Raw genomic sequence first — 26,052 nt, forward strand, 5'->3', positions numbered from 1 at the left:
CACATTGGGGTTGCACCAGGCTTTTGTGTCTCCTCATAGCGAGCAGCCCAAGAAGGCAGGAGGGCTGACAGACATCGGAAGCTTTCTGTACCGACACAAACCGTTCAGCTCTGTTTTGCATTCAGTAACCCCCCCTAGACTAGACAAGCGTATATATTTAATAGGCTGTAATTTTATTTATAATGTATTTTTTTCATTAATATTTTTCTTATCGGAGAACCCTATAACGCAAGGCATCAGTAAAAAAGTGATTAAAATTGTTATATTTAAGGCCCTTATGGAATATTAATCCATATTTAATTCCTACTACTACCCCAAATACTTCCTAAAATGTAACCATGCTAGATCTATTGAATAAATCATTCTAGTTAAAATTACATGACCTTTAACATTAGAAGTCCCAGAAATTTCGAGCTCCCCCTGAAGTCCCGAAAGAGGGTTAAATGACTGATGATAAACTGAATAGAACTAACTAGAAACTAAATGGCTAAACTCAATGAAAAACAACAACCTCCTGTGGTGCGACAGTAATGGCCTTAATTACAGAACAAAAGACGGTGATTATAGGATGTTAGCTAAAATCCTTCAGGTCATTTGACCCGTCTCTGAGTTCCAAAGGTATAAATGTTAAATGACCCCTCTCTGGGACTTCTAGTGTTAAAGAGAACCTATGGTGACCACAACCTATAAGATAGAGCAATCAATCGGCTTCTTGTGGTTAATCTGTTCGAAAGGTTGTTTTGTATGAAACCTGCACTGATTTTATGACATTAACCAGCTATGTGTGTGAATTTAGCCTTCTCATAGCACTTGGTTCTGTGGGAGTGTTATGGGGTTTTTTTTTTATACTTTTCTTCCATGGAGCTTTGCTGTTAGACTCCATACACAGCTGGTCCTTTTTAAAGGAACCTGAAATCTGTTTTTTTTACATCCCAATTAAATGTAATTAATCTAAAGTCACTGTAATGTTGACTAAATCTACACTTTGGGTGACACGTGTGCAGTAAGTTGCTGATAATGGACTATTGAAGAGCCCCATGGAATGACCGTGTCTGCAGGAAATCTTGGCCATGGGGGCAAGAGGGAAATAGGGAAGAAGGGCGGAGAGCCGTACATGTATTGCTAACCTGTTGCGCTTGTGGATAATTTGCTTTAAAATTCTCCAGTAGATGAACGGACCGAAACTTTAAAGTTCGGTGTTCATACCTAACACAGACTTTACAAAACATTCAGTGTTTGGGTTCAAAGTTCTGGTGGTTTACCTACACAAACCACTCAAGTGAGTATCGCTGTGCTTGGGGACGCTCGATGCTCGTCACAGTGCAAGCAGCTTGCAGTGCTTGGCTCTCACTGGGGGTGAAATCAGCATCAGCGGATGCAGTGTGCACAAAAACGAACAACCCCACCCTCCCTCTCGCAGACGTGATTTGTTTATGGCTGGCTGTATATGGGTGGAGACCCGAACTGCCCAATCAGTGACTTCCAATGAGGTTCTGGTCCAGAACAGAACTTTAGATAAAGTCCGGCTGAACCTGAACTTCCACAAGTCCACTCCTCTCTATTCTCCAGTAGATTTTCCAAAAAACTGAAACAAGGTTTTCAAAACAAAGTTATAGATTCAGTCAACATTACAACGACTTTACATAGATGACAGTAGCTTAGGGGCTGTAAACCCTGCGGACTGATTCCTTTTAAGGACAACCAGTACCCCTCCCCTCCCTTCCCACTTTGTAACAAGTTTTTGAAAAAAGTCTTAAGTGTTTAATAAAAAATTCTACAAGGTAATATGGTAAGATGTCTTATTTTGTGATTGCTACAGTGGACACATTTGCTGCCCCAACGCCTGTGCCCACCGCATCTCCAGCCAAGGCTGAACCTGCAGCTGTAATTGACTTATTTGGAGGTGGGTATGCAACTTTTTCTTGCCAAGGGATCAAAAGGATTGTCCCATTTCAGAATACTTTTGGGTTTTATAATAGAAAAAAAACCTGCCGCCTTATTTCCACTCCCCGCTTTTAGTTATGTGTCTCCGCCGCTGCAAAAGTTTGCTAATGTCATGTTGACAGCGCTGCAGTGAAGCCATGAACTCAGCAGCTCGAGTCATCGATGTGAACAAATAACAAAGACCGAGGCAGCGGCAGAAAGCAGACACTTGGCCCAGAGAAGGAAAACTAGCTTATAGCCCAAATTTACTGAAAGGGTACAACCCCGTTAAAGAGTTAAGGCTACTTTACACACTGCCATATCGGTCCCGATATCGCTAGTGTGGGTACCCGCCCCCATCTGTTGCGCGACACGGGCATATCGCTGCCCGTGCCGCACAACATCGCCCAGAGCCGTCACACATACTTACCTGTCCGGCGACGTCGCTGTGACCGGCGAACCGCCTCCTTTCTAAGGGGGCGGTCCGTGCGGCGTCACAGCGACATCACTGAAGCGTCACTGAACCGCCACCCAATAGCAGCGGAGGGGCGGAGATGAGCGGGATGTAACATCCCGCCCACCTCCTTCCTTCTGCATAGCAGCCGGGAGGCAGGTAAGGGGAGCTTCCTCGTTCCTGCGGCGTCACACACAGCGATGTGTGCTGCCGCAGGAACGAGGAACAACTTCGTTACTGCTGCAGTAAAGATTTTTAAGAATGGACCCCCATGTCGCCGATTAGCGATTTTGCAAGTATTTGCAACGATGCAAAATCGCTTATCGGTGTCACACGCAACGGCATCGCTAATGCGGCCGGATGTGCGTCACGAATTCCGTGACCCCAACGACTCCGCATTAGCGATGTCTCAGTGTGTAAAGCCCCCTTTAGACTAGCATTTGCTACTGCATGTAAAAGCGTTGGCGAACCAGCTAAGAGTTTCAACAATTCCTTATGAACATTAAGTATTTCCCATAACTCCCATTCATTTCAATAAACGTCTGCTGCATATGAGAGGCCTGAAGCTTGGGTGTAATTTTGTCCACATCTCCTCCTTTTTAAGTTTTATTGTTTTTTGTTTTTTTTTAAACAGCCCAACCCTACACTCTTAACACTACACTGCGCTGACCAACTGAATCCTTCAAAAAATAAATAATCTGTTGCCACCACGGTATATAGAAGTGTCCATACTGTTATTATTGAGCTCTATAATATCACTGTATCTACTAAAAATAGTTTTAGGCAACAATTGTAGATGGACTTCCTTGTCAAGAGACAAGTCCTACATGGCAGGAGACAGCTAGTACTCTATTGATGATCTCCTGATGATAAAACTCTACTTTTATTGATACTACAAGAAGCCACGCAGTAAATGACACATTGCTGGAATCAGAGGCTCCTACCTCATGCTGCTCTCAGATTAAATGAAAAATACCTGCTGACAGATTCCCTTTTTAGTAATCCGTTTGATAATGTCGTCTTAATCAGATTTGTGTAGAATTCTTAAAATTTTCTAACCCTAGCGAATACATGAAACTTGTGAGTTAGTTCACGTGAACTGCCAAAACCGAGGCCGCCATTTTACACATAGCAGAAGACTTTATCAGCCAGAGGATGCTTACATGACCTCAGGTGTAGATGGGTGGGCTTCCCTATAGTGCCTTGTAGCTATCATTTCACATGTTTTAACACAAGCAACCAGTAAGTCCTTTCCATAGTCTGTATAGGGCTATGTGCGCACGTGTGCGCTCTGCACCGCAACGAAAATGTGCGCTTCAGAGCGCAGCTGAAAAGCTCCGTTCTGAAGCGCATGGTGCCGGCAGATTCGTGCGCTCTGCATGCTGCCTCTCCCTATAGACAGCATGCAGAACGCACGAAATAAGTGACATGTCACTTCTTAGAACGCAGCGATTCGGGCAGCAGCCGAATCGCTGCGTTCTAACATGCCACGTGCGCACGGCTCCTGCACAATCTCCATAGATTGTGCAGGGGACGCAGGACGCATGCAGTTACGCTGCGGTGCAGAACGCAGCGTAACTGCATGTAATACGCACATGTGCGCACATACCCTAGCAGCAGAGGTAAGGAATGCAGAAGTCATTTTGGGGTGAATCAAAATGGCTAGAGGACGTCACAGCCTAACAATAGAAATAAAGAGCAAGAGAGCCATAAAACTGAAGAAACTATACAGATAGTGTGTGACAACACAGCAGTGAAGAACGCTGCCATCTCTTTACCCATTGCCATATATTCTGCTCATCATAAATAACTACACCCCCTTTTTTAAAAGTAAGATTTTAATATCTAGCAGTACATAAGAACAACTTCCAAAATTTTCACAAGACTGAGTTTAACCCCTTCGCAACAAAGCCAAATTCAATCTTTGTTTGTTCCTCCCCTTCTTCTCAGAGCTATAACTTTTTTTTTTTTTTTTTTGTTTTTCTGTCCACATAGACAGCTTGTTACCACATTGTTTGTGGTATTGCAACGACCAAAAAATCTTGGCGTTCTAGTATATTGATTTTATTTTTTATTATTATAATGTTAATTAGTTTTAGATTTTGATAGATATGACTTTTCTGTAGGTCTCAATAGCACTTGTGGTTTGTTTGTTTTTTTTTAATCTATTTTTAATGGGGTAAAAGGGGGGCAATTTGAACTTTTTTTTTTTTAATGTGGGTTTTTTTTGTTGTTTTTTTTAATTGCTTAGGTGACTATTAGCTACGATAGTCTGATTGCTTGTGCTATATATACAGCAATGAGACTGCGTTGCTGTAGATAGTAAAATCAATCACCTTTTTGAAGCCCGACCACTGGCAGTTTCAGAGAAGCGCTGCTATGACAAGCACGGGGAGCTTCAGTAGATCCCCTGTGTCGTAGCAATCTACCATCAGCTACCCATGAGCGCGTCATACATGCGCCGATGAGAGCTGAAAATGGCTCAGGCCTATGCTGTTACGTGTTAAATCTGGCTGTCAGAGTTTACAGCGTGATTTAACAGTGGATATCGTGATGAGGCTAATAAAGCATTTTATATTATCTTGTAAACCAGAACATGGAAGTAAGGTTAATAATAAAACTCTCATAAAATTATTCAAATTAGTTGATGCAAAAATGAATACACTCCACATCAAAAACTACCTCATCTAGTTTTGTATGCTGTCCATGATTTTTAAGGACCGCACCAAGTCGTCTTGGCATGGAATTAATACATTGGCAACATATTGCAACATCTATCTATTTATTTATTTTATCCCCCCCCCACCTATTCTTCAATAATGACCTCTTTTAGAGCCTGGATGCTGGATGGAGCGTGATGCTCAACATGGCTCTTCACAATTCCCCATAGGTGTTCAATTGGAACCCAAATCAGGAGCCTTGGCCACTAGATCACTTACACCATGTTTTTTAGAACTGAAACAGTGGCCTTAGATGTGTGTTTCTGATCATTCTTATGTTGGGCACGTGCACATCTAGCAAGGGCACGTGCACGTCTACCAAGGGCACAGCGTGATAGAACATCTTCTGTTTCACTATGGTGTAGTACATCTGTGAATTCATGATGCCATCAATGAAATGTGGCTCCCCTACACTAGGAGCACTCATACAGCCCAGGAACCATGCATTTAGAAAAAAAAACATGGTGTCCAGAGTGAAACACGGTGATGGCAGTGTCCTTATGTAGGACTGCATACGTGCTGATGGTGTTGGGGAGCTACATTTCATTGATTTTAATCTAGAGCCATACATCTGTGAATTCATGATGCTGACATCACGCTGTGCCCTTGGTAAATGTGCACTTTTCTAACATGACATTAATCCAAAACATGCATCTGATCTGAACCCAGATCTTCAGAAATGCAACAGGAGACCTATTTGGCCACTGAATCCCTTGCATCCTATTGAACACCTATGGGGAATTCTGACTAGACAAGTTGAGGTTCACTCTCCAACCAGCATCCAGCTTCTAGAAAAGGTCATTTTTCAAGAACGTAAAAAGATAAATCTAGCAAAATATGACATCAGCTTGTTTATTCCAGAGCCAGAAGGCTTGGTGCTGTCCTTTTTTTTCTAAAATCATTGTGGTCAAGCAAAAATGTATACTCCCCACATCAAAAATTTTCTGCATCTGTTATTTTGTAAAAATGTTCTATGGAAAGTAAGATTTCAATTTGATTTGGGGTGTACTCATTAATGCTTAACACTAAGGCTACTGAGATTTAGTAAAGGTGTATGTGCTTGAAATGAAATTTATACAGTCCTAGTAGACCTCATAGTATTATAGGGATTCTCGGAGTTATCAGATTTGCATTCAACTCATGGTTATGAAAAGTAAGATATGGGGAAAACAAAGATACCTCACCTCTCATATGGCCCAGCTATTTGTTCCCCTCTGTTGTCTTTCTGCTGTCGTGTGCCACATCTCCAGCCCCTTCACTATAGGCCAGGAGTTCTGGTCACTTCCACGCCTTTTAGATTACTGCATTTTGTAAGGTTATGATGTCAGGACGTATGGCGCAATTGGGCCTGTACCACCTTGCATACAAATTCTGTTTACATACAAAACCTACAGTTAGGTCCAGAAATATTTGGACAGTAACACAATTTTCGCGAGTTGGGCTCTGCATGCCACCACATTGGATTTGAAATGAAACCTCTACAACAGAATTCAAGTGCAGATTGTAACGTTTAATTTGAAGGTTTGAACAAAAATATCTGATGGAAATTGTAGGAATTGTACACATTTCTTTACAAACACTCCACATTTTAGGAGGTCAAAAGTAATTTGACAAATAAACCAAACCCAAACAAAAATTTTTATTTTCAATATTTTGTTGCGAATCCTTTGGAGGCAATCACTGCCTTAAGTCTGGAACCCATGGACATCACCAAACGCTGGGTTTCCTCCTTCTTAATGCTTTGCCAGGCCTTTACAGCCGCAGCCTTCAGGTCTTGCTTGTTTGTGGGTCTTTCCGTCTTAAGTCTGGATTTGAGCAAGTGAAATGCATGCTCAATTGGGTTAAGATCTGGTGATTGACTTGGCCATTGCAGAATGTTCCACTTTTTTGCACTCATGAACTCCTGGGTAGCTTTGGCTGTATGCTTGGGGTCATTGTCCATCTGTACTATGAAGCGCCGTCCGATCAACTTTGCGGCATTTGGCTGAATCTGGGCTGAAAGTATATCCGGGTACACTTCAGAATTCATCCGGCTACTCTTGTCTGCTGTTATGTCATCAATAAACACAAGTGACCCAGTGCCATTGAAAGCCATGCATGCCTATGCCATCACGTTGCCTCCACCATGTTTTACAGAGGATGTGGTGTGCCTTGGATCATGTGCCGTTCCCTTTCTTCTCCAAACTTTTTTCTTCCAATCATTCTGGTACAGGTTGATCTTTGTCTCATCTGTCCATAGAATACTTTTCCAGAACTGAGCTGGCTTCATGAGGTGTTTTTCATCAAATTTAACTCTGGCCCGTCTATTTTTGGAATTGATGAATGGTTTGCATCTAGATGTGAACCCTTTGTATTTACTTTCATGGAGTCTTCTCTTTACTGTTGACTTAGAGACAGATACACCTACTTCACTGAGAGTGTTCTGGACTTCAGTTGATGTTGTGAACGGGTTCGTCTTCACCAAAGAAAGTATGCGGCGATCATCCACCACTGTTGTCATCCGTGGACGCCCAGGCTTTTTTGAGTTCCCAAGCTCACCAGTCAATTCCTTTTTTCTCAGAATGTACCCGACTGTTGATTTTGCTACTCCAAGCATGTCTGCTATCTCTCTGATGGATTTTTTCTTTTTTTTCAGCCTCAGGATGTTCTGCTTCACCTCAATTGAGAGTTCCTTAGACCGCATGTTGTCTGGTCACAGCAACAGCTTCCAAATGCAAAACCACACACCTGTAATCAACCCCAGACCTTTTAACTACTTCATTGATTACAGGTTAACAAGGGAGACGCCTTCAGAGTTAATTGCAGCCCTTATAGTCCCTTGTCCAATTACTTTTGGTCCCTTGAAAAAGAGGAGGCTATGCATTACAGAGCTATGATTCCTAAACCCTTTCTCCGATTTGGATGTGAAAATTCTCATATTGCAGCTGGGAGTGTGCACTTTCAGCCCATATTATATATATAATTTTATTTCTGAACATGTTTTTGTAAACAGCTAAAATAACAAAACTTGTGTCACTGTCCAAATATTTCTGGACCTAACTGTATATGGTTTGTAACCCTTGAGCCGTCTGTATACACATGATTTCAGACCAATTTGAGTACTTGCAATTCACAGGAAATCAGTTGCACACACCAATGATGGTGAGCTAGAATTTCAGAAGGTTCGCTGATATCGATTATAAATTGTTTATTTTCACTGAGTTTTTCTGTTAGCGCAGGGGTAGACGAGCATATTGTCTTGGTGCATTCTAAAAAAAAAAAGTCGACCTGTACTGGGATTAATATTAGTTTATGGGGCCGCTCACATGTCAGATTTTGCGGCCGTGCATGCCCAAGTTTGATCTGATATTGGGATTGCACTCTGTAATCCAAGTCCATGAGTCTGTGGAAATCATCGCACTGCAATTGGATGACATCTGACTACAGTCTGATTTCCATGGACTCGCAGAATAAAGAAGATTGAGAACAAAATTTCTCCATCTTCCCACAATGGTCTCCAATTCTCTCACCCTATGCTGACACTTGGATCAAATTCTGATTAGAATTTGAGCAGTGTCCTTAGCATAATCTGTCCAATTCTCTTGGATGAGAGAAACTCTATGGCCGTCTGCCTATGCCCTTAGCCTTTGTCTGGACTAAGCTATAGTGGACTATTTCCAGAATTAGAAATGTAAGCATTTGATCATGTTCTTTACCAGTCATTCTGGTTATAACAAGACCTGTCTTGTTGCTTTTTAACAAAACTAATTTGTCTAAATTATGTTGTGACCTCTTCTCTCTCTTCTTTTTTTTTTTTTTTTTTTTTTTTTTTTATCTGTCTTCAATGGTAACATGACAGATGCTTTTGGAAGTGTTACTGAACCACAGCCTGCAACTTTGGCACCTACAGGTTCATCGGCTTCAGCAGATCTACTGGCTGGTAACTATAATTTGCTAAAAAATGTATGTTTTACCTCTAAATTGGATTTTCGGATATCCTTTCCTGTTTTATAAATCATCCAAATTCTGCACTTTACAGGAGTTACATATGTCTCTCAAAGTCTTAATTTCTTCCAAAAAACTGTGACTTCTGTCCACAGGTTGTGTGTGGTTTGCACTTTAGTGAAACAGAGCAATGTGTCATTGTTTTCTGTTGGCGAAGGTTTATCGTCCTGTGCTTTAGAGACAGGTTTAGAGCACTAAACAGAAAAAATCGGAAGATGTTTACAAATGTCTGTATTTCTCTAGGATTTGGAGGGTCATTTATTTCACCATCTCCTGCACCGATTGCCCCTGCACAGAATAACATAATTCAGCCAGGCTTTGATGCTGCGTTTGGAGCCAGTCAGCCAGTTGCTGCCCCTGCTGCGGCTCCAGCTGCAACCACAACATCGGGCAGCACCTTTGATGCTTCAGGTGAGGCTAAGTGTATAGCAAAACCTAATGTTGCTTATGTTTTATCTAAACTTTCAGGTAGTAATTTAATCTAATGTGTTTACATAGTTACAATATTTTTTGGTTGTTTTTTTTTAGATTTTAGAATTGATTTTACTTTTTACTGACACATGTCTTCACTTTAAAAATGGCATAGTTGTGCACTACTGACACTACTTGTACATGAAAGCATCACTAGTATTTGACCACAGAGGCCAGCCATAGATTTTAATATTCAGTATTGAAAGCTAGAATAAACTAAAGATTCGCTTTTCTGGAAAACGTTACATATTATTATTTAAAAAAAAAATCTGCGAATTTCACTTGAGAAGTGGCTCTTCTTTGTAGAATATTTGCTACCATAGTTCTTGATCATTTAAACAGTTACTTCTAATTCATTGGATTTCATTATTCGTAATCTTCTACATCAATCCATCAATCCGCCTCATTTATTAGATCTTGTGCAGATCAAAATAGGCAGTGTTATCAATCGCTTTTCGATACATTTTGTCAGCATTTGCTTTTATATATGATTCACAATGTGGAAATTCTAGAGTTTTTACACTCTATGACTTTGTAGGTAATATGACTGTAAAAAGGTATGATGGTGGAAATTACCTGACATGTGAATTCACTGATTGAAGGTCTTTGTAAATTTGTATGTGTAGACCAGACCTATATCAGGTGAAATAAGTATTGAAAACATCACCAATTTTCTAAGTAAATATATTTCTAAGGTGGTATTGACATGAATTTCTCACTAGATGTTGCTAACAACCCGTCCAATCTACAAACGCAAATTAAACCCTAGTTGTCCATAAATTTAGTGATGTGTAATAATGACAAATGACGTGGAGGGAAAAAGTATTGAAAACATGAAAGATTTCAGCTGGTGTCATGACTTTACATGGCTTTTAGCACCTATCAGTAATTGGAAAGCAATCTTGCCACTTAAAGATAAATGTCAACTGGTTCAGCTGATGACCTATACAAAATGCCACACAAAAAAACTTTTATGATTTATAAAACCAAAGAGGTGTCTCAAGACCTTTATCAACCTTATTGTTGAAAAACCTACTGATGGTATTGGTTACAAAGAATTTCTAAACTATTGAAGGCTCCAGTGAGCACTGTTGGGGCCATAATCTGGAAGTGGAAAGAACATAATTTCACCTTCAACCGGCCACCACCAAGTGCTGCTTACCACAAGATTTCAAACAGATGAGTAAAAAGAAATAGAAGAGGAGTTGTCCAAGGACCACCTGTGGAGAGCTACAGAAAGATCTGACAAAGTACAATTGTTTCAAAGAAAGCAATAAGTAATGCACTTAACCTCCATGGCCTGTATGGGCGCTCACTAAGCAAGACTCCTTTGTCAAACAGAAAGCATATTCAAGCCCTTTTTACAGTTTGCTCAATGACATTTAGACAAACCTGTGAAATACTGGTCAGATGACAACAAAATTGAACTTTTTCGATGCTATAATACACACCATGTTGGAATGCCAAAAGGCATTGCATATTTGCCCCCCAAAACACCTTACAAACAGTGAAGTTTGGAGGTGGGAATATCAATGTGGGACTGTTTTTTAACATGCAGCACTGGTATACTTAATGTGATTCAAAAAGGGATGAATAGTCAAATGTGCCAAGACATTCTTGATAAAAATCTATTGCCAACTATGAGGGTGATGAAGATAAAACAACGGTGGACATTTCAGCAAGACAGTGATCTATGTGTCATTTCTCATTATTGCACACATTTATAGACCTCTATGATGTGATTCCTTTGCCTGTGTAGATTGGATGGGTTGTTACCGACATTTGGTGATGATAAATTAATGTCAATAGCTCCTTAAAGAAATCTATTTACTTAGAAAATTGGAGATGTGTTCAGTACGATTTCACCCACCGTTAGTGATAGCTGGGGTACAGGTTTTATACAACATTTTAGCAGCAAGTCTTTGCACATATAAAAGTTCATTCAATAATTAAATGGGACTGGAAAGGACACAAACACAAAAAGGAAACCTTTTTATATTGCAATGTTTTGAGGTTCCAGAAGTTTCAGGTGCAGGTTGTGGGCACAGAAGATGAATGTTTATTGAAGATTTTTGGCTATAGTAAATATCATTGTTGGTCACTTTGTAGCCAAGACCAGGCATAGGGTAGCATCAGGTTAGACAGATGCATGGCGTACTTGAGGTGGGACGGCTCACTGCTGTTTTCGGCTCTACTTCTTCTTCTCCTGTCTATGGAGTAGCTGTAGAAGTTTTAGCTTAATTTCAGCTGTCTCTGGACTTCCTGGATTGCAGGTAGAAACGTTGAAGGGAACTTGTCACCAGTTTTTTTCAGTATTGAACTAAAAGTATCACCATCTGCAGCTCCTGTGATGCATTCTATGAAGGTGCAACTTGTTCCCTGACTCCCCTTGCAGACCCCACAGGCATTCAAGGCTCTTTGCGCAGGCACGAGATTGTGAGAGAGCTCCGACTCACGCAAGCGCACCTTAGTTTTTGGCTCTGCCCGCAATGGGGCAGAGCGAAGTGCGCCTGCGCGAGCCGGGAATGACTGCGCAGGAACATGATTTTGCCCAGGTACGTAGATGATAATGGAGTCGTCATCCATGTCAGAGGATGGCGAAGAGCGGCAAAAGGACGTACAGAGACTAAAAAAAGAACTCCCATCCAACCAGAATGGTTAATTTACATACTTGGCGGCAGATTTTTTTTAAAGGTATTTGTCTGGTCTGCAAAGGGAGTCCGGGAGCAAGGTGCACCTTCATAGAATGTAGCCCAGGAGCTGCAGAAGGTAATACTTTTGGTTCAATACTGAAAAAAAAACAAACAATTAACAGGTTCCATTTTAACAGTGAGCCACAGGCTGCATTGCTGTCTGATATGAGTTTTTTGTGCCTAAATACCTCATTCTTCACAATCTTATTGTGCTGGTATATACTGACAAATAATCAATAATTTCTACAGGCTCTCTGAAAAAGTAAAGCACTCACACTTTTGTCAAGAATATTAAAGGTTAAGGTTAAATTACATACTCCTTGGGGTATGTTTACTTATGGCATTTTTTTGGAGGAGGGGTGTTTTTTCAATAAAAATTGCACTATTTTTTATTAAATTATACTAAAGATCACACACTGCAGACGAAAATCAAGGCAAATGCATGATGAACACGGTTGACGTTCATGTTGTATTGTTTATCTGGATGAAATAAGTTAAATCATTTGGGGATCTTTTGTTCTTTGCAACCTAAATGCCCAGAAACTTGAAGCTGGCCCTGAAAACGGTCTAATCAAAATTAACTCCCAGATTTTGAGACCCTCTATTTTCCCTCTATCAGTAAAAGAGATAAATAAGAATTACAACTGCATCAATGTACAAATGCAAATGAGCAATACAGGGTTGTATCAACCAGATTAATTTTTAGATACAAAATGCATATCAGAAATTTCAGATCCCAACATGACACGAAAATACAAACCTAATTCCAAAATACTTGGGATGCCAGGTAAATTCTGAAGAGAATAATGATGTGGAAATCTTACAACAATCTTTTTTTCACAGCACAACATAGAACACACATCAGAAACTTCTGCCATTATGAAATCACTTAGAAATTTGATAGCAGCAACACGTCAAAGGTGGGAAAGGGCCAAGTTTTGGGAGAGGAATACCCCATTCTTCTCTGGCTACTCAACAGTCCTGCGTTTTATTTGCCAGAATTTTTTTTCCGTATTACGTCTAATGGTTTCTATTGGTAAAAGGTCTGGTAGACAGGTGGCCAGTTCATTACTTGAACTCTTCTTCTGAGAAGTCATGCCATTGTGATGGATATGATTTAGCATTGTCTTGCTGAATAAACAAGACTTTACCTGATCTATAGGTGTTATCTGGATGGAAGTACGTGTTCTAAAACTTCTATATAATGAGTAAAATTAATTATGCCTTTCAAGATGTGTAAGCTACTAATGCAAAATCATACCATTAGAGATGCAGGCTTTTGAACTATGCGCTGATGACCAGCTGGATGGTCCCTCTCCTCTCGCTCGAGTCTATAACAAACTGCTTCCATGGTTTCCGTATTTCAAAATTTCAAATTTTGATTAGTCTGACCACAGAGTAGTTTTTTTCAATTTTTGCCTCCTTCCATTTCAAACCCTTAGTTACCACCAATACGTCTTTATACTAACCTGGGATATAAGGTAATAGCAACCCCCAACAGGTGAAAATTCAGGAGCTGTCTGCTTTATATTATAGCTGACAACCTGTATCAGCCACTATCAGTGTTGGCACCGACCATGGCTATTTAACCCCTCAGATTCTGCTTCCAATCGTGACTATGGCATTTAGATGGTTAATAGTATGGAGGCTTCCTCTTTTACCCCATCGGCACCCTGATACCATGACTGTGTGGTCCTGATGTTTTTCATTGGCCATTGTTCTGCCATTGCAGATATAGTGACTTGTTCAGAAGTTGGCAACATTTAGGTGATAAAAATAACATTATCATTCCTGTCATGTCACTTTGCTTTAATTCCTGAAAAGCGCCTAAGGTTAAAAACTCTGATTTCATTTTGAATATGTTGAGGAGCGCTGTTACTAAAATATCACTTTGTGGGGTGGGGGGCGGCAAATAGGTTTTATAAAAAAAGAACTGAATAGGTCTTTTTAAAAATAAAGTACAGTACTTTTTGTAAATATCATTGATAAAATGAAATATTTCTGCTGTTTCTACCATTTTTTTAAACCTTCTACTATCCTAACATTAAAAAAAACATTTTACAAATATGCAAAGTGTGCAAGTATAAAGCAAACAAAGTAGCTGTTAATCATACTACAGAAAAGTTTGTCTGGATTAAAGGGATAATTAATCAAAGTTTAGAAATTGCACAATTTTTTACATTTTTGAAAATTTCTGATATATTTATGAATTAAAAGCAAAACATGGTGACCTAAATTTACTCTTAACCTAAGGCCTAATATGTCATGAAAAAAAAACAATATCCTAATCACTGGGATATATTGAAGCATTCCAGAGTTATTGCTATATTAAGGAACTTGTTAGGTTTGAATAATTTGGTCTTTTCACAACAGTGTTAAATGAGCTTTGGCCTAGAGAAGGAATTTCTGGATTGTTGATATGTTTTACTCTTTGCATGATAAAGCTTTAACTTGCATTTGTGGATTGCACTGCAACTTGTGTTAAGACAATGATTTCTGGAAGTAATTTACACAAACATGCCTATTTTTAATGCAGTTCTGCCTGTGGACCCAATGTAAATGGTGGGATATTCATAAAATTGCAAAGACATTGAGAAACCTTTTTTCTGAAATTGTTAAACAATTTTTAGATGTTGATGTTCACAGATTGATGAACCTCTGACTAACTTTGCTTCTGAGAGACTTTGCCTCGATATAAATGTTTTTTTATGCTTTTAGTCATATGACCTACTTGAAAATTGACCCTCCAGTGGTTTTTCATTATTGCCACTTATTTTCCATCCTTTTTGTTATCCCTGGCCCCGCTTTTTTGAGATGTGTTGCTACCTTCAATTTCTATTAAAGTAAATTTGTTCAAATTAAATAAAAAAAAGTCTAGTTTTCAACTTCCGATATATGTTCTGTTGTGAATAAAATATGACTATAAGGAGTTTCCAAATCGCTGCATTTTTTTATTATTTTTTTTTTACACTTAAAACATCTTTTTAGAATTGGGGTTATAGACCGATATACTTTTTTTAATTGGTATGAATTTTTACAAATACACATTTTATATATTTAACGGTCATATGGTTTTAAAGTCTAAAAAGTAGCATTGATTATGGTATAAAAATCAATCTAAACTATATTTTTATTTTATAGTTTATGTAAACTATATTTTTGCCTAAAGAAGGATCAATGTCATTTGATATCCTGTGATCTATAGATTTTATTTTTTTTTTTTTGTCTGGCTGGATATTAATGGCAGCAGCTGAAGGCATCATAAACCACCTACAGCAGCTGAAGGGAAGATGCCTATCTGATAGGACCCTGGGAGTTGAGGATATTGGCTAATCTTTTGAAGCATTATATAAAACCTCTTGGATTACTTAAACTAACTGTCATCAAAGTTTTTGTCCTTTTAATATATTACAATCATCATATTATATAGAACTGTGTACTTACAATTGATGATTTTGCCTTTCTACCCAGTTAATTATTCTGTTTTCTCTTCTATGTGTAGAAAAAGGAATTCTCTTTTGCCTGCATGAGTCATCACCCGTTTCAACTCCTGATCTAGCTCTTGCCATCCACCATTGAATTTTGCTCTGACTCCTACAGGAAAAAGAGACTTCCTGTTTCTGCATAGAACTTCGAAGCATTCAGTTAGTCTGTTTTTTAATCACGTGATGTTATAGACCTAATGGAAAAGAGAAGAATTAACTTGCTAAAAGGGCAGAATGAGCAGTAGTAAGTATACATTGCCATAAAATATGGTGAAAGCAATATATTAGAGTATAATACATTTTGATGGGAGTTCTCCTTTTAATGCATTTTAAATACACACACAGATTTTTAAATAACCAGAATGTTTTTATATTGTTTTAGATATTTTTTAATATTTTGTTCTTACACTTTAAGTGTTTGATCTGCATGACTGAGATTGCATGCTTAGTTTATAATGCAGTTGAGGTTTATGATCAAGCTGTATATTTGCATTATGCATGGCACATGATAATGAAATTTAGAGCTATTCTGTCTTTTCTATAACTGCTTGGGCTGTCATCGTGCTATCACTTTGTACTACTTTCATTTTCTTTCCTTTCATTTTGGCACTTTCCATGCTGGGGCTGTGCTGCACTGTTGCTTTGGTGAGTTTTTCTCTACAATCTGTTACTTGGCACTCAGCACCGTTAATACTCCTCCAGTGATAAGTATGCAGCAAGTGTTAGAGATTTACATAGGACTGTTTCTAATCTGCCTTTTAAGAACCCATTTTAAACACCATACAACTAGGGGACTAACCCTCTGGTATTGAAAAATGTCGAATAAGACCTTAAACCAATGCAATAAGCTCTTAAAGGGGTTTCCCCACAAACCGTTAATTTTAAAGTTCACTTTATCAAGAGATCTTGGCATAATTAAGTTCCACAATTTGATGTGTTTAAAAAAATACCGTAAATAAAATGTTCCCGTGCTGGGATAATCTTTATAAAATGCGCCCTTGCTATGTACTGTGAAATGACCGTGATGGACTGTACAGGGACATGGTCTGATCATACCATATCTCCTGGCTGGGGAGGATACACAATAGAGCCTACATTACGGCACAGGATCATTGCTGATTCTATTCCCTGTCTTTTTAAAGAATGTTTTACCTGTAAAGCACGAATTATTTGCGATCCTGTACTGTAATGTTTTTATACTTTTTTTCTTTTTCTTTTTTCTTCCTCTGCCCAGGAGATGTGGCATGATCAGACCACGTTCCTGTATGGTCAGAAACAACATTTACACAGTACATAGCAGGGACTCATACACTACTCACAAAAAGTTATGGATATTTGTCTTTTGGGAGAAATTTATGTAAGGTGTAAAAAGTAGAAGGCATTTAAGTAGAAGCATGCAATGGTGATTTCCTGAACTGAAACAATTTAGTGAAACAAAACCCAACAACAGTGGTGGGTATATTTCACAAGTCGAGTTATTGTCTGCTAAAGCATGGCATCCCAATTTTCTTGAAGGGTGGCCCTTAGGTCATTGCGGTTTTGGGGTATAAAGTCAAAAGACTCGGCTTTTTATGGGATTCAGGCCTCGAAAACATACTTTGCTTTCTTTGTATGATGTGTCCAATCACTGGAAAAGGACATCCTAGTTAGAAAATAGAAGGAAGAAGGGGAAGAGTAAGACCAGCAACCCAATGGCTTGATATTATCAAGATAGGTTCACCAAGATGTCCTCTTATCTAGGCTTGCATACAGTCATATGAAAAAGTTTGGGCACCCCTATTAATTTTAACCTTTTTTCTTTCTAACAATTTGGGTTTTTGCAACAGCTATTTCAGTTTCTTATATCTAATAACTGATGGACTGAGTAATATTTCTGGATTGAAATGAGGTTTATTGTACTAACAGAAAACGTGCAATCCGCATTTAAACAAAATTTGACCGGTGCAAAAGTATGGGCACCTCAACATAAAAGTGACCATAATATTTTGTAGATCCTCCTTTTGCAGAAATAACAGCCTCTAGTTGCTTCCTGTAGCTTTTAATGAGTTCCTGGATCCGGGATGAAGGTATATTTGACCATTCCTGTTTACAAAACAATTCCAGTTCAGTTAAGTTTGATGGTCGCCGAGCATGGACAGCACGCTTCAAATCATCCCACAGATTTTCAATGTTATTCAGGTCTGGGGACTGGGATGGCCATTCCAGAACATTGTAATAGTTCCTCTGCATGAATGCCTGAGTAGATTTGGAGCGGTGTTTTGGATCATTGTCTTGCTGAAATATCCATCCCCTGCGTAACTTCGTCACTGATGCTTGCACATTATTGTCAAGAATCTGCTGATATTGAGTTGAATCCATGCGACCCTCAACTTTAACAAGATTCCCAGTACCGGCATTGGCCACACAGCCCCAAAGCATGATGGAACCTCCTCCAAATTTTACTGTGGGTAGCAAGTGAATTTCTTTGAATGCCGTGTTTTTTTTGCCTCCATGACTAACTCCTTTTTGTATTACCAAACAAATCAATCTTTGTTTCATCAGTCCACAGGACCTTCTTCCAAAATGTAACTGGCTTGTCCAAATGTGCTTTTGCATACCTAAGGAGACTGTTTGTGGCGTGCTTGCAGAAACTGCTTCTTTCGCATCACTCTCCCATACAGCTTCTCCTTGTGTAACGTGTGCTGTATTGTTGACCGATGCACATTGACACCATCTGCAGCAAGATGAAGCTGCAGGTCTTTGGAGGTGGTCTGTGGATTGTCCTTGACTGTTCTCACCATTCTTCTTCTCTGCCTTTCTGATATTTTTCTTGGCCTGCCACTTCTGGGCTTAACAAGAACTGTACCTGTGTTCTTCCATTTCCTTACTATGTTCCTCACAGTGGAAACTGACAGTTTAAATCTGAGACAACTTTTCGTATCCTTCCCCTGAACAACTATGTTGAATAATCTTTGTTTTCAGATCATTTGAGAGTTGTTTTGAGGCGCCCATGATGCCACTCTTCATAGGAGATTCAAATAGAAAAACTTGCAAGTGGCCACCTTAACCCCTTCACGACTGGCCGATTTTTCGCTTTCCGTTTTTTTTTTCGCCATTCTTTTTCTGAGACGTAACTTTTTTATTTTTCAGTCAATATGGTCATGTGAGGGCTCATTTTTTGCGGAACGAGCTGTAATTTTAAATGAAACTAGAAAACGGCAATAAAAATTCCAAATGCAGAAAAATTGCAAAAAAAAGTGCAATAGCACTATGGTTTTTGAGATATTTTATTCACTGTGTTCACTATATGGTAAAACTGATGTGTGGGTGGGATGCCTCAGGTCAGTGCGAGTTCGTAGACACCAAACATGTATAGGTTTACTTTTATATAAGGGGTTAAAAAAGTGGCGCACGCCATATTCCGTGACCCGTAGCGTTCTCATTTTTTGGGATCTATGGCTCAGTGACTGCTTATTTTTTGCGTCTCGAGCTGACGTTTTTAACGGTACCATTTTTGCGCAGATGCTACGTTTTGATCGCCTCTTATTGCATTTTGCGCAAAAGTTGTGGCGACAAATGTCGTTTTGGCGTTTGGAATTTTTTTGCCGTTACGCCGTATACTGATCAGATTGATTTTATATTTTGATAGATCAGGCGTTTCTGAACGCGGCGATACCAAATGTGTGTATATTTTTTATTTTTTTTAACCCTTTAATTTTCAATGGGGCGAATGGGGGGTGATTTGAACTTTTTTTTAGTATTTTTTTGTTTTTTTTTTAATTTTTTAAAACTTTAACTTTTTTTTTTTTTTTTTTTTTATTTTACTAGTCTTCCCAGGGGGCTATTGCGATCAGCATTCCGATCGCTCTGCAGTATCTGCTGATCACAGCTACAAGGCTGTAAACAGCAGATACGCTCTTTCTCTTTTGCTGTGCCACTGGCACAGCGAAAGTGAAACCAAGTCAGGTGTAGTACTGGAGTCATCACATGACCCTGTGCTACCATGACAACTATCGGGAGTCACGTGATTGCGTCACGTGACTTCCGGTATCGGGCGGTAAGTAAAATTTTACCGCGATCGCGCTTATAATGGCGCTGTCACATATTGACAGCGCCATATAAGGGGTTAAACGGCACAAGCAGATAACGATTCTGCTCGTGCCTAGCAGGCACACATCTCAGCTGTGAAAATCAACTGAGATGTGTGCCGATCGCAGCATGATGCTGCCGGCAGACCGCGGGCAGTAAGGTTATGACCGCTAGGACGTAATTTTACTGCCCGCAGTCGTTAAGGGGTTAAATACCTTTTTCTCATGATTGGATACACCTGCCTATGAAGTTCAAAGCTCAATGAGGTTAGAAAAAAAATTTAGTGCTTTAGTAAGTCAGTAAAAAGTAGTTTGGAGTGTTCAAATCAAGAAATTGATAAGGGTGCCCATACTTTTGCACTTTTGTTTTTGTCAAATTTTGTTTAAATGCGAATTGCACATTTTCTGTTAGTACAATAAACCTCATTTCAATCCAGAAATATTATTCAGTCCATCAGTTATTAGATGTATGAAACTGAAATAGCTGTTGCAAAAACCCAAATTGTTATAAAGAAAAAAGGTTAACATTAATAGGGGTGCCCAAACTTTTTCATATGACTGTAAGATCGATCTTCCTATAAAGTGTTCATCCATCAAGTCGCCATAGCTCGCGATTAAGCTGAAGGCTGTTAAGAGAGAAGAATTGCGCTGTCTGGACATATATGTTCACCATAGTCATTGATGGAAAATTCTTGATTATCTCTTGCTTTCTGCAAAACCAATCTCTATCTCCTGAAGTGAAGTAGTTTTATTTTATAATAGGATGGGGTGTGGTATCAAGTGGACCTGGACGACCCAGGTACTCTTTGTACACGTTCTATGGTGAAGATTAACAGGCCTTACTAAACTTATCCAACAGCCAGGATTCAACATACAAGACTGGGTCACATCCTTCAACCTTATTTTGCCATGACCTATTTTCAAGGTCGTCCATTTTGTGAGGAACATATTAACACTTTGTATATTTTAAGTTACTTGTTCAGATATGGCACCGTACATCATCCCAGTCAGTGTTCTGCTCACCTCCTTTCTCCTTCTGCTCCAGAGTTCTTTCCACATTTCCACAGAATATTTTGTGGTTTGAGTGGTATGGTGGGCGTTATCTGTACATGTTTCTCACATGGTCGTCAGGATACATCCCTAAGTGTACTTTTGAATGATACCATTCTTTCTGACTCATAGTGTACTGGAAAATGGGGGGAAAAAAAAAACTCTAAGTGTGGTGAAGTTGCAAAAAAGTTCAATTCCACAATTTATTATATGTAGTTAGTTTAGCGTACTGAGCTGACGTTTTTCATGACACCATTTTGAGGTAGATACAATGTTTTGACCCCCGTTAATGCTCTTTATTATAATGATTGGCAACCCAATAAGCGGAATTCTGGCATCTTTGATTTATTTTTTTATTTTTTTTCTAGTTACATCATTGACAAATTTCTGAATAAAGCAATTTTTTTTTCCCTTGTATTTCCTAGTTTAATTGGGATACTTGAAATTTTGATCAGTCGATTGCTTGTGCTATGCAGAGTAGTGAATCAGCACTGCTCTATATAGCAGAAATTGTGATCTGTGAATTCCGGTCTTGCAGCTGGCATTCACAGGAGGATTGTGATGACTGGCGTAAGGGTCATGAGCTGTCCCGAGGCTGTCATGGGAACCCATCGGCGACCCGTGATCACGTGACAGATGCGCCAATGAGCAGGATCAAGGACAAGCTTCCTACCAGTGCATGTGAAATACTGCTATCGGAGATTGACAGCAGCATTTAATTGGTTAACAGCCGCTGGTGGATCTCCACCCGCGGCTGTTAGAGGAACTTGGCAGCTGATTTAATCAGAAAACAAGTGCCAGGAAAGACTTTGGGGTACTTTGCACACTACGACATCGCAAGCCGATGCTTGCGATGCCGAGCACAATAGTCCCTGCCCCCGTCGCACATACAATATGGTGTTATAGCTGCCGTAGCTAACATTATCGCTACGGCAGCTTCACGCGGACTTACCTGCCCTGCGACGTCGCTCAAGCTGGTGAACCGCCTCCTTACTAGGGGGGATGGGTCGTGCGGCGTCACAGCGTCGTCACACGGCAGGCGGCCAATAGAAGTGGAAGGGCGGAGATGAGTGGGACGTAAACATCCCGCCCACCTCCTTCCTTCCGCATAGCCGGCGTGAGCCGCAGGACGCAGGTAGATGTTCCTCGCTCCTGTGGCTTCACACACAGCGATGTGTGCTGCTGCAGGAATGAGGAACAATATCGTAACATCGGTCCTTCCGAAATTATGGAAATGACCCACACTACACCGATGATACGATTTCGATGCTTTTGCGCTCGTTAATCGTATCAAAAACTATTTACACACTCCGATATCGACAGCAACGCCGGATGTGCGTCACTTTCGATTTGACCCCACAGACATCGCAGCTGCGATGTCGTAGTGTGCAAAGTACCCCCTTAGTCTTCGGGCATGCTCACACGAGCGGGAAAAACGGACGAGTGCAATGCGAGAAAATCTCGCATTGCACTCGGACCTATGTTAGTCATTGAGGGAGAGCAGTTGGTCAGCTTTTCTCGCATCCAGATTCTGGATGCGAGAAAAGCGGCAACATTCTGAGATTTTTTGCTAGAGCCGTATCCCTCGCACTCATTCAAGTGAATGGGTGCGAGAGAAACATCGGAATGCACTCGGATGTTATCCCAGTGCAATGCGATATACGCACAGGCTGACAATGGGGGAGATTAACCCCTCCCGCTCCTCCACAGTGTCCGCCCTCAGCTTCACAGCTGTGTCCTGATTGAAAGATCGGGTCACAATCACATGAAACTCAGCTCATGCTCGCAGCAGAGCCTGAGCCAGGGGTCATTAGCATATCACATCCGATGCTCTAACATAACTAGTGAGTCCAGCCTTAGTGTGAGGGAAAAAAGTGAAGGAAAATCCACATTGAAAAAATTTAAAACTAGAAAAAACCATGACAATATTCCAAGTAGACTAGATACGTCTAGTCTACTATCTAGTCTACTTGGAATATTGTCATGGTTTTTTCTAGTTTTAAATTTTTTTCAATAAAGTTCTAATTTTATATGCGGATGCTGGATTTTCCTTCACTTTTTTTCTTAAGTTCCACCTGACTGACAGTCAGGTTTCCAAGCACCCACCCTCATTCAATAGTCTGGTGAGCTGTTCACATCTTCACGTTTAGTCTTAGTGTGAGCCTGCATCAAAGGCAGGGACAGGGGTGACTTCGTAAATGTACATCGGTTGTAAAGGGGTTAAACAACATGTTTGTAAATTGATCTAAGTTTACATCATGTTACATCCAGTTTCTAACTTACGGTTTTATCTTTTGTTAGTCGTACACTGAATTATATTTGTGCATATATTTCCAGGACCTTTCAACTGGATACAAATTTGTTGTGAGCTAAGACTTAAAATAGTTGAAGGAGAAAATTAGCAATAAAAGGTTCTATTCTTTAAACATTTAAAGGGGTTGTCCTCTTCTAGGATAACCCTGTTCTTCATTCCCCATGTTTGCCTCTATCAGAATAAGAAAGCTGATACTCTCCTTTGCTGATGCACTCGCTCTCCGGGGGCTTACGTGAAATTGTTCTGTCAGATGAACCCCGCACCAAATCACCGCCGACTTCACTGTCCTGGCCTTCGGATGTATAAGTAATTCACAAGAATTGAGCAGCCATTCGTGGCTCTGACTTCCTGTTCCCGGGAGTGAGTGTTGGTATTTCTGCAACAGCTCTGGTGCAAACATGAGGGATGAGAAAGGGTTATCCGAGTAGTAGTAGTACTTCAATATTTTCATTTGGGTAGCCATAAATAAATGTTTTCGAGCCATTTCGAATATTCTATCATGTGGCTTTTAGTTTCTAACCTCTGTCTTTTTGTTTCGTATCAGTATTTGATGGTTTAGGTGATCTTCTTATACCCACAATGACCCCCTCATCTCAGCCATCTTCTGTCACCTCAGCAAACAATGCAGGGGGCGCTGGCAAAGGTCTTGGCAGTGACCTTGATTCTTCTCTTGCAAGTTTAGTAGGCAGTAAGTGCTATAATATTTATGCTTCTATTTTACTTTGTGTATTTCTATGTGTAGGTTTGGTAGGAGCACTACTTTCCATCCCGTCAGTTGTTTCCTACCAATCTGTATTTTCCTGTTTTTCGTAACAATATCCCTGCAGTACCCCACCTTGGCTTTCCTAACAAGATAATTGAAAATCAGTCGGGTGCTCTCCACAAGATCACATTAGCATCTGAAGGTCCTGTCCTTACCCATCAGTGTTTCCTTCTATACTTTCCTCTTCTGTTCCACAATATTTTTCGTTTTGCTCTTCCTTCATGTGTGTTGTAGAACAGTTTATACACATGAATTCTATAATGCTCTGTACAGCATTGTGATATCATGATGTAGATGATGTGCTATATGTTTAATTTATTATTTTAACTTTTTAGATCTTGGGATTTCTGGAACCACTGTCAAAAAGTAAGTTGCTTCCAACCGGTCAGTTCCAAACTATTTAGACCTGATTACTGAAATATTTCCTTATAGAAATAAGTAATGGAACTAGGATTAAGGAAACGTAAACTTTTAGTGCTTATAAAAAGCTATGACATCTAACTGCAGCTAAGCAAAAGAATTGATAGGCTCCTGGCTCAGGGCCACTTTAGTAGTTTGGTAATTGTGGAATCTTCCCCCTAGCTTCCTGCATCCCTAGCACCTTTTTGATTAGTAGTCTGGGTGCAACATCAGGCATGCATTACACTACACCGATAACGCCAGGTCTACTTGGAAAAGGTGCGAGGATGCCGGCAGGTGGGGGAAATGTGCACATGTTATGTATTTACTGGAAACATTTCTGCATTCGAAACATTTCTCTGGGCAGAAGAAAATGCTGCATAAAAAATGCATTTTTGATGCTGACTGAATTCACATACTCATTTTTTCCTTGAAGACCTGAAGCAGGTTCAAACCTGCAATATACATATTATAGTTCAGAAAACTCATTTGTTTTGCTGGGACACTAAAATGCTGCATTCTTCATTGTTCTGCTCTGCAACAGCTATTACATTGTGTCCAGTTCTACATGAAAAATGTGGTGGTTTTTTCAATTGTCCATTTAAGTTATACACAGTATATGCAATACAGAAATTGTGGCTTCTAGAATCTTACTGTAGAACATAGCTTATTATTTCACAATGTGATTATTTAGGGGAGACCTTCAGTGGAATGCAGGCGAGAAGAAGCTGACAGGAGGTGCTAACTGGCAACCAAAGGTAGCTCCGGCCACATGGGCATCCGGTAGTCCATCATCTGCTCCTATGGTAATGTTCTACTGACCTCGTTTATTCTAATAAAAATGCATTTCTTATTAATAAATAATGTCAAGACTATGGATTAAATTTAAAGTATCAATACAACAATATAAATTAAATCTAAGGTTTTATGAACATATACTGTTTAGAGAATAGAGTTTGTGCAAATCGATTTGCAGGATCCAGTCAATCTGCCATGTCGATAATCGTTGGCCTCTGGACAGGAGCCCTCTTACTTGATGGCGTTCCTGACTCCACTTTTGGCTGCCTGGCGCAACGTCATCGTTGTGGCGTGACGAATAAGTCATGTGCCAGAATAGCCAATCAAAAGAAGAGCTGTAGATGCTTTTAGTAGGCTGCTCTCAAGGCTTCTGTCTAAAGGCCACAGATTACTGATGAAGCTGAACCAGATCCTATGATTCATTTTACACGAACTCTAGAAGCATCATTATCCTTTAGCACTTCTAGTGTAGTATTTTTAAAGGTGATATAAAGGGTAGATGTCTAACACATAGTTCAGTATATATTTATGGCAAATAATAAGGCTGTGGGACCTGCTATACAGGGTTTGTTTTTATCTAGTAATAAATCTAGCAATGAGGTTGAATATACAAAAATCTCCTAGGAGACACTAATATATAAAACTTAACGTTTATTAAAGACCTTAATAAAAAGTGAACAGGGTCACTGGTAATCGTGATTTCTATTAAAAGAAGAACAAAACACACGTGGAGTACGATCACAGCCTCATACAAGACAATACCAGTGTGTATGATCTATGCAAAAACACACAGTGTCTGACTCAGGCCATTTCAAGGATCGACCCCAGTGCATGCGACACAGATTGAATCCATGCATATATTGGTCACAAAAGACCCACTCCACTCCAAAAATAAGAAAAGCCCACCTATACAATGGACCTTGGAGTGGTC

The 26,052-nt window shown here is 39.8% G+C and overlaps 1 protein-coding gene across 1 annotated transcript in view; it reads left to right on the forward strand.

Moving 5' to 3' along the window:
* The window catches only part of SNAP91 (synaptosome associated protein 91), a 198,609-nt gene that overhangs the window by 163,425 nt on the left and 9,132 nt on the right, over window positions 1-26,052 (forward strand). The window contains exons 20-25 of the mRNA XM_075341499.1: window positions 1,820-1,903; window positions 8,936-9,016; window positions 9,325-9,492; window positions 23,706-23,849; window positions 24,260-24,290; window positions 25,018-25,129. Of these exons, the coding sequence (XP_075197614.1) occupies window positions 1,820-1,903; window positions 8,936-9,016; window positions 9,325-9,492; window positions 23,706-23,849; window positions 24,260-24,290; window positions 25,018-25,129 (620 nt within the window). The remainder of the gene's footprint in view (window positions 1-1,819; window positions 1,904-8,935; window positions 9,017-9,324; window positions 9,493-23,705; window positions 23,850-24,259; window positions 24,291-25,017; window positions 25,130-26,052) is intronic.

Source organism: Anomaloglossus baeobatrachus, chromosome 3 (assembly GCF_048569485.1).
Source record: "Anomaloglossus baeobatrachus isolate aAnoBae1 chromosome 3, aAnoBae1.hap1, whole genome shotgun sequence".
Taxonomy (NCBI): domain Eukaryota; kingdom Metazoa; phylum Chordata; class Amphibia; order Anura; family Aromobatidae; genus Anomaloglossus; species Anomaloglossus baeobatrachus.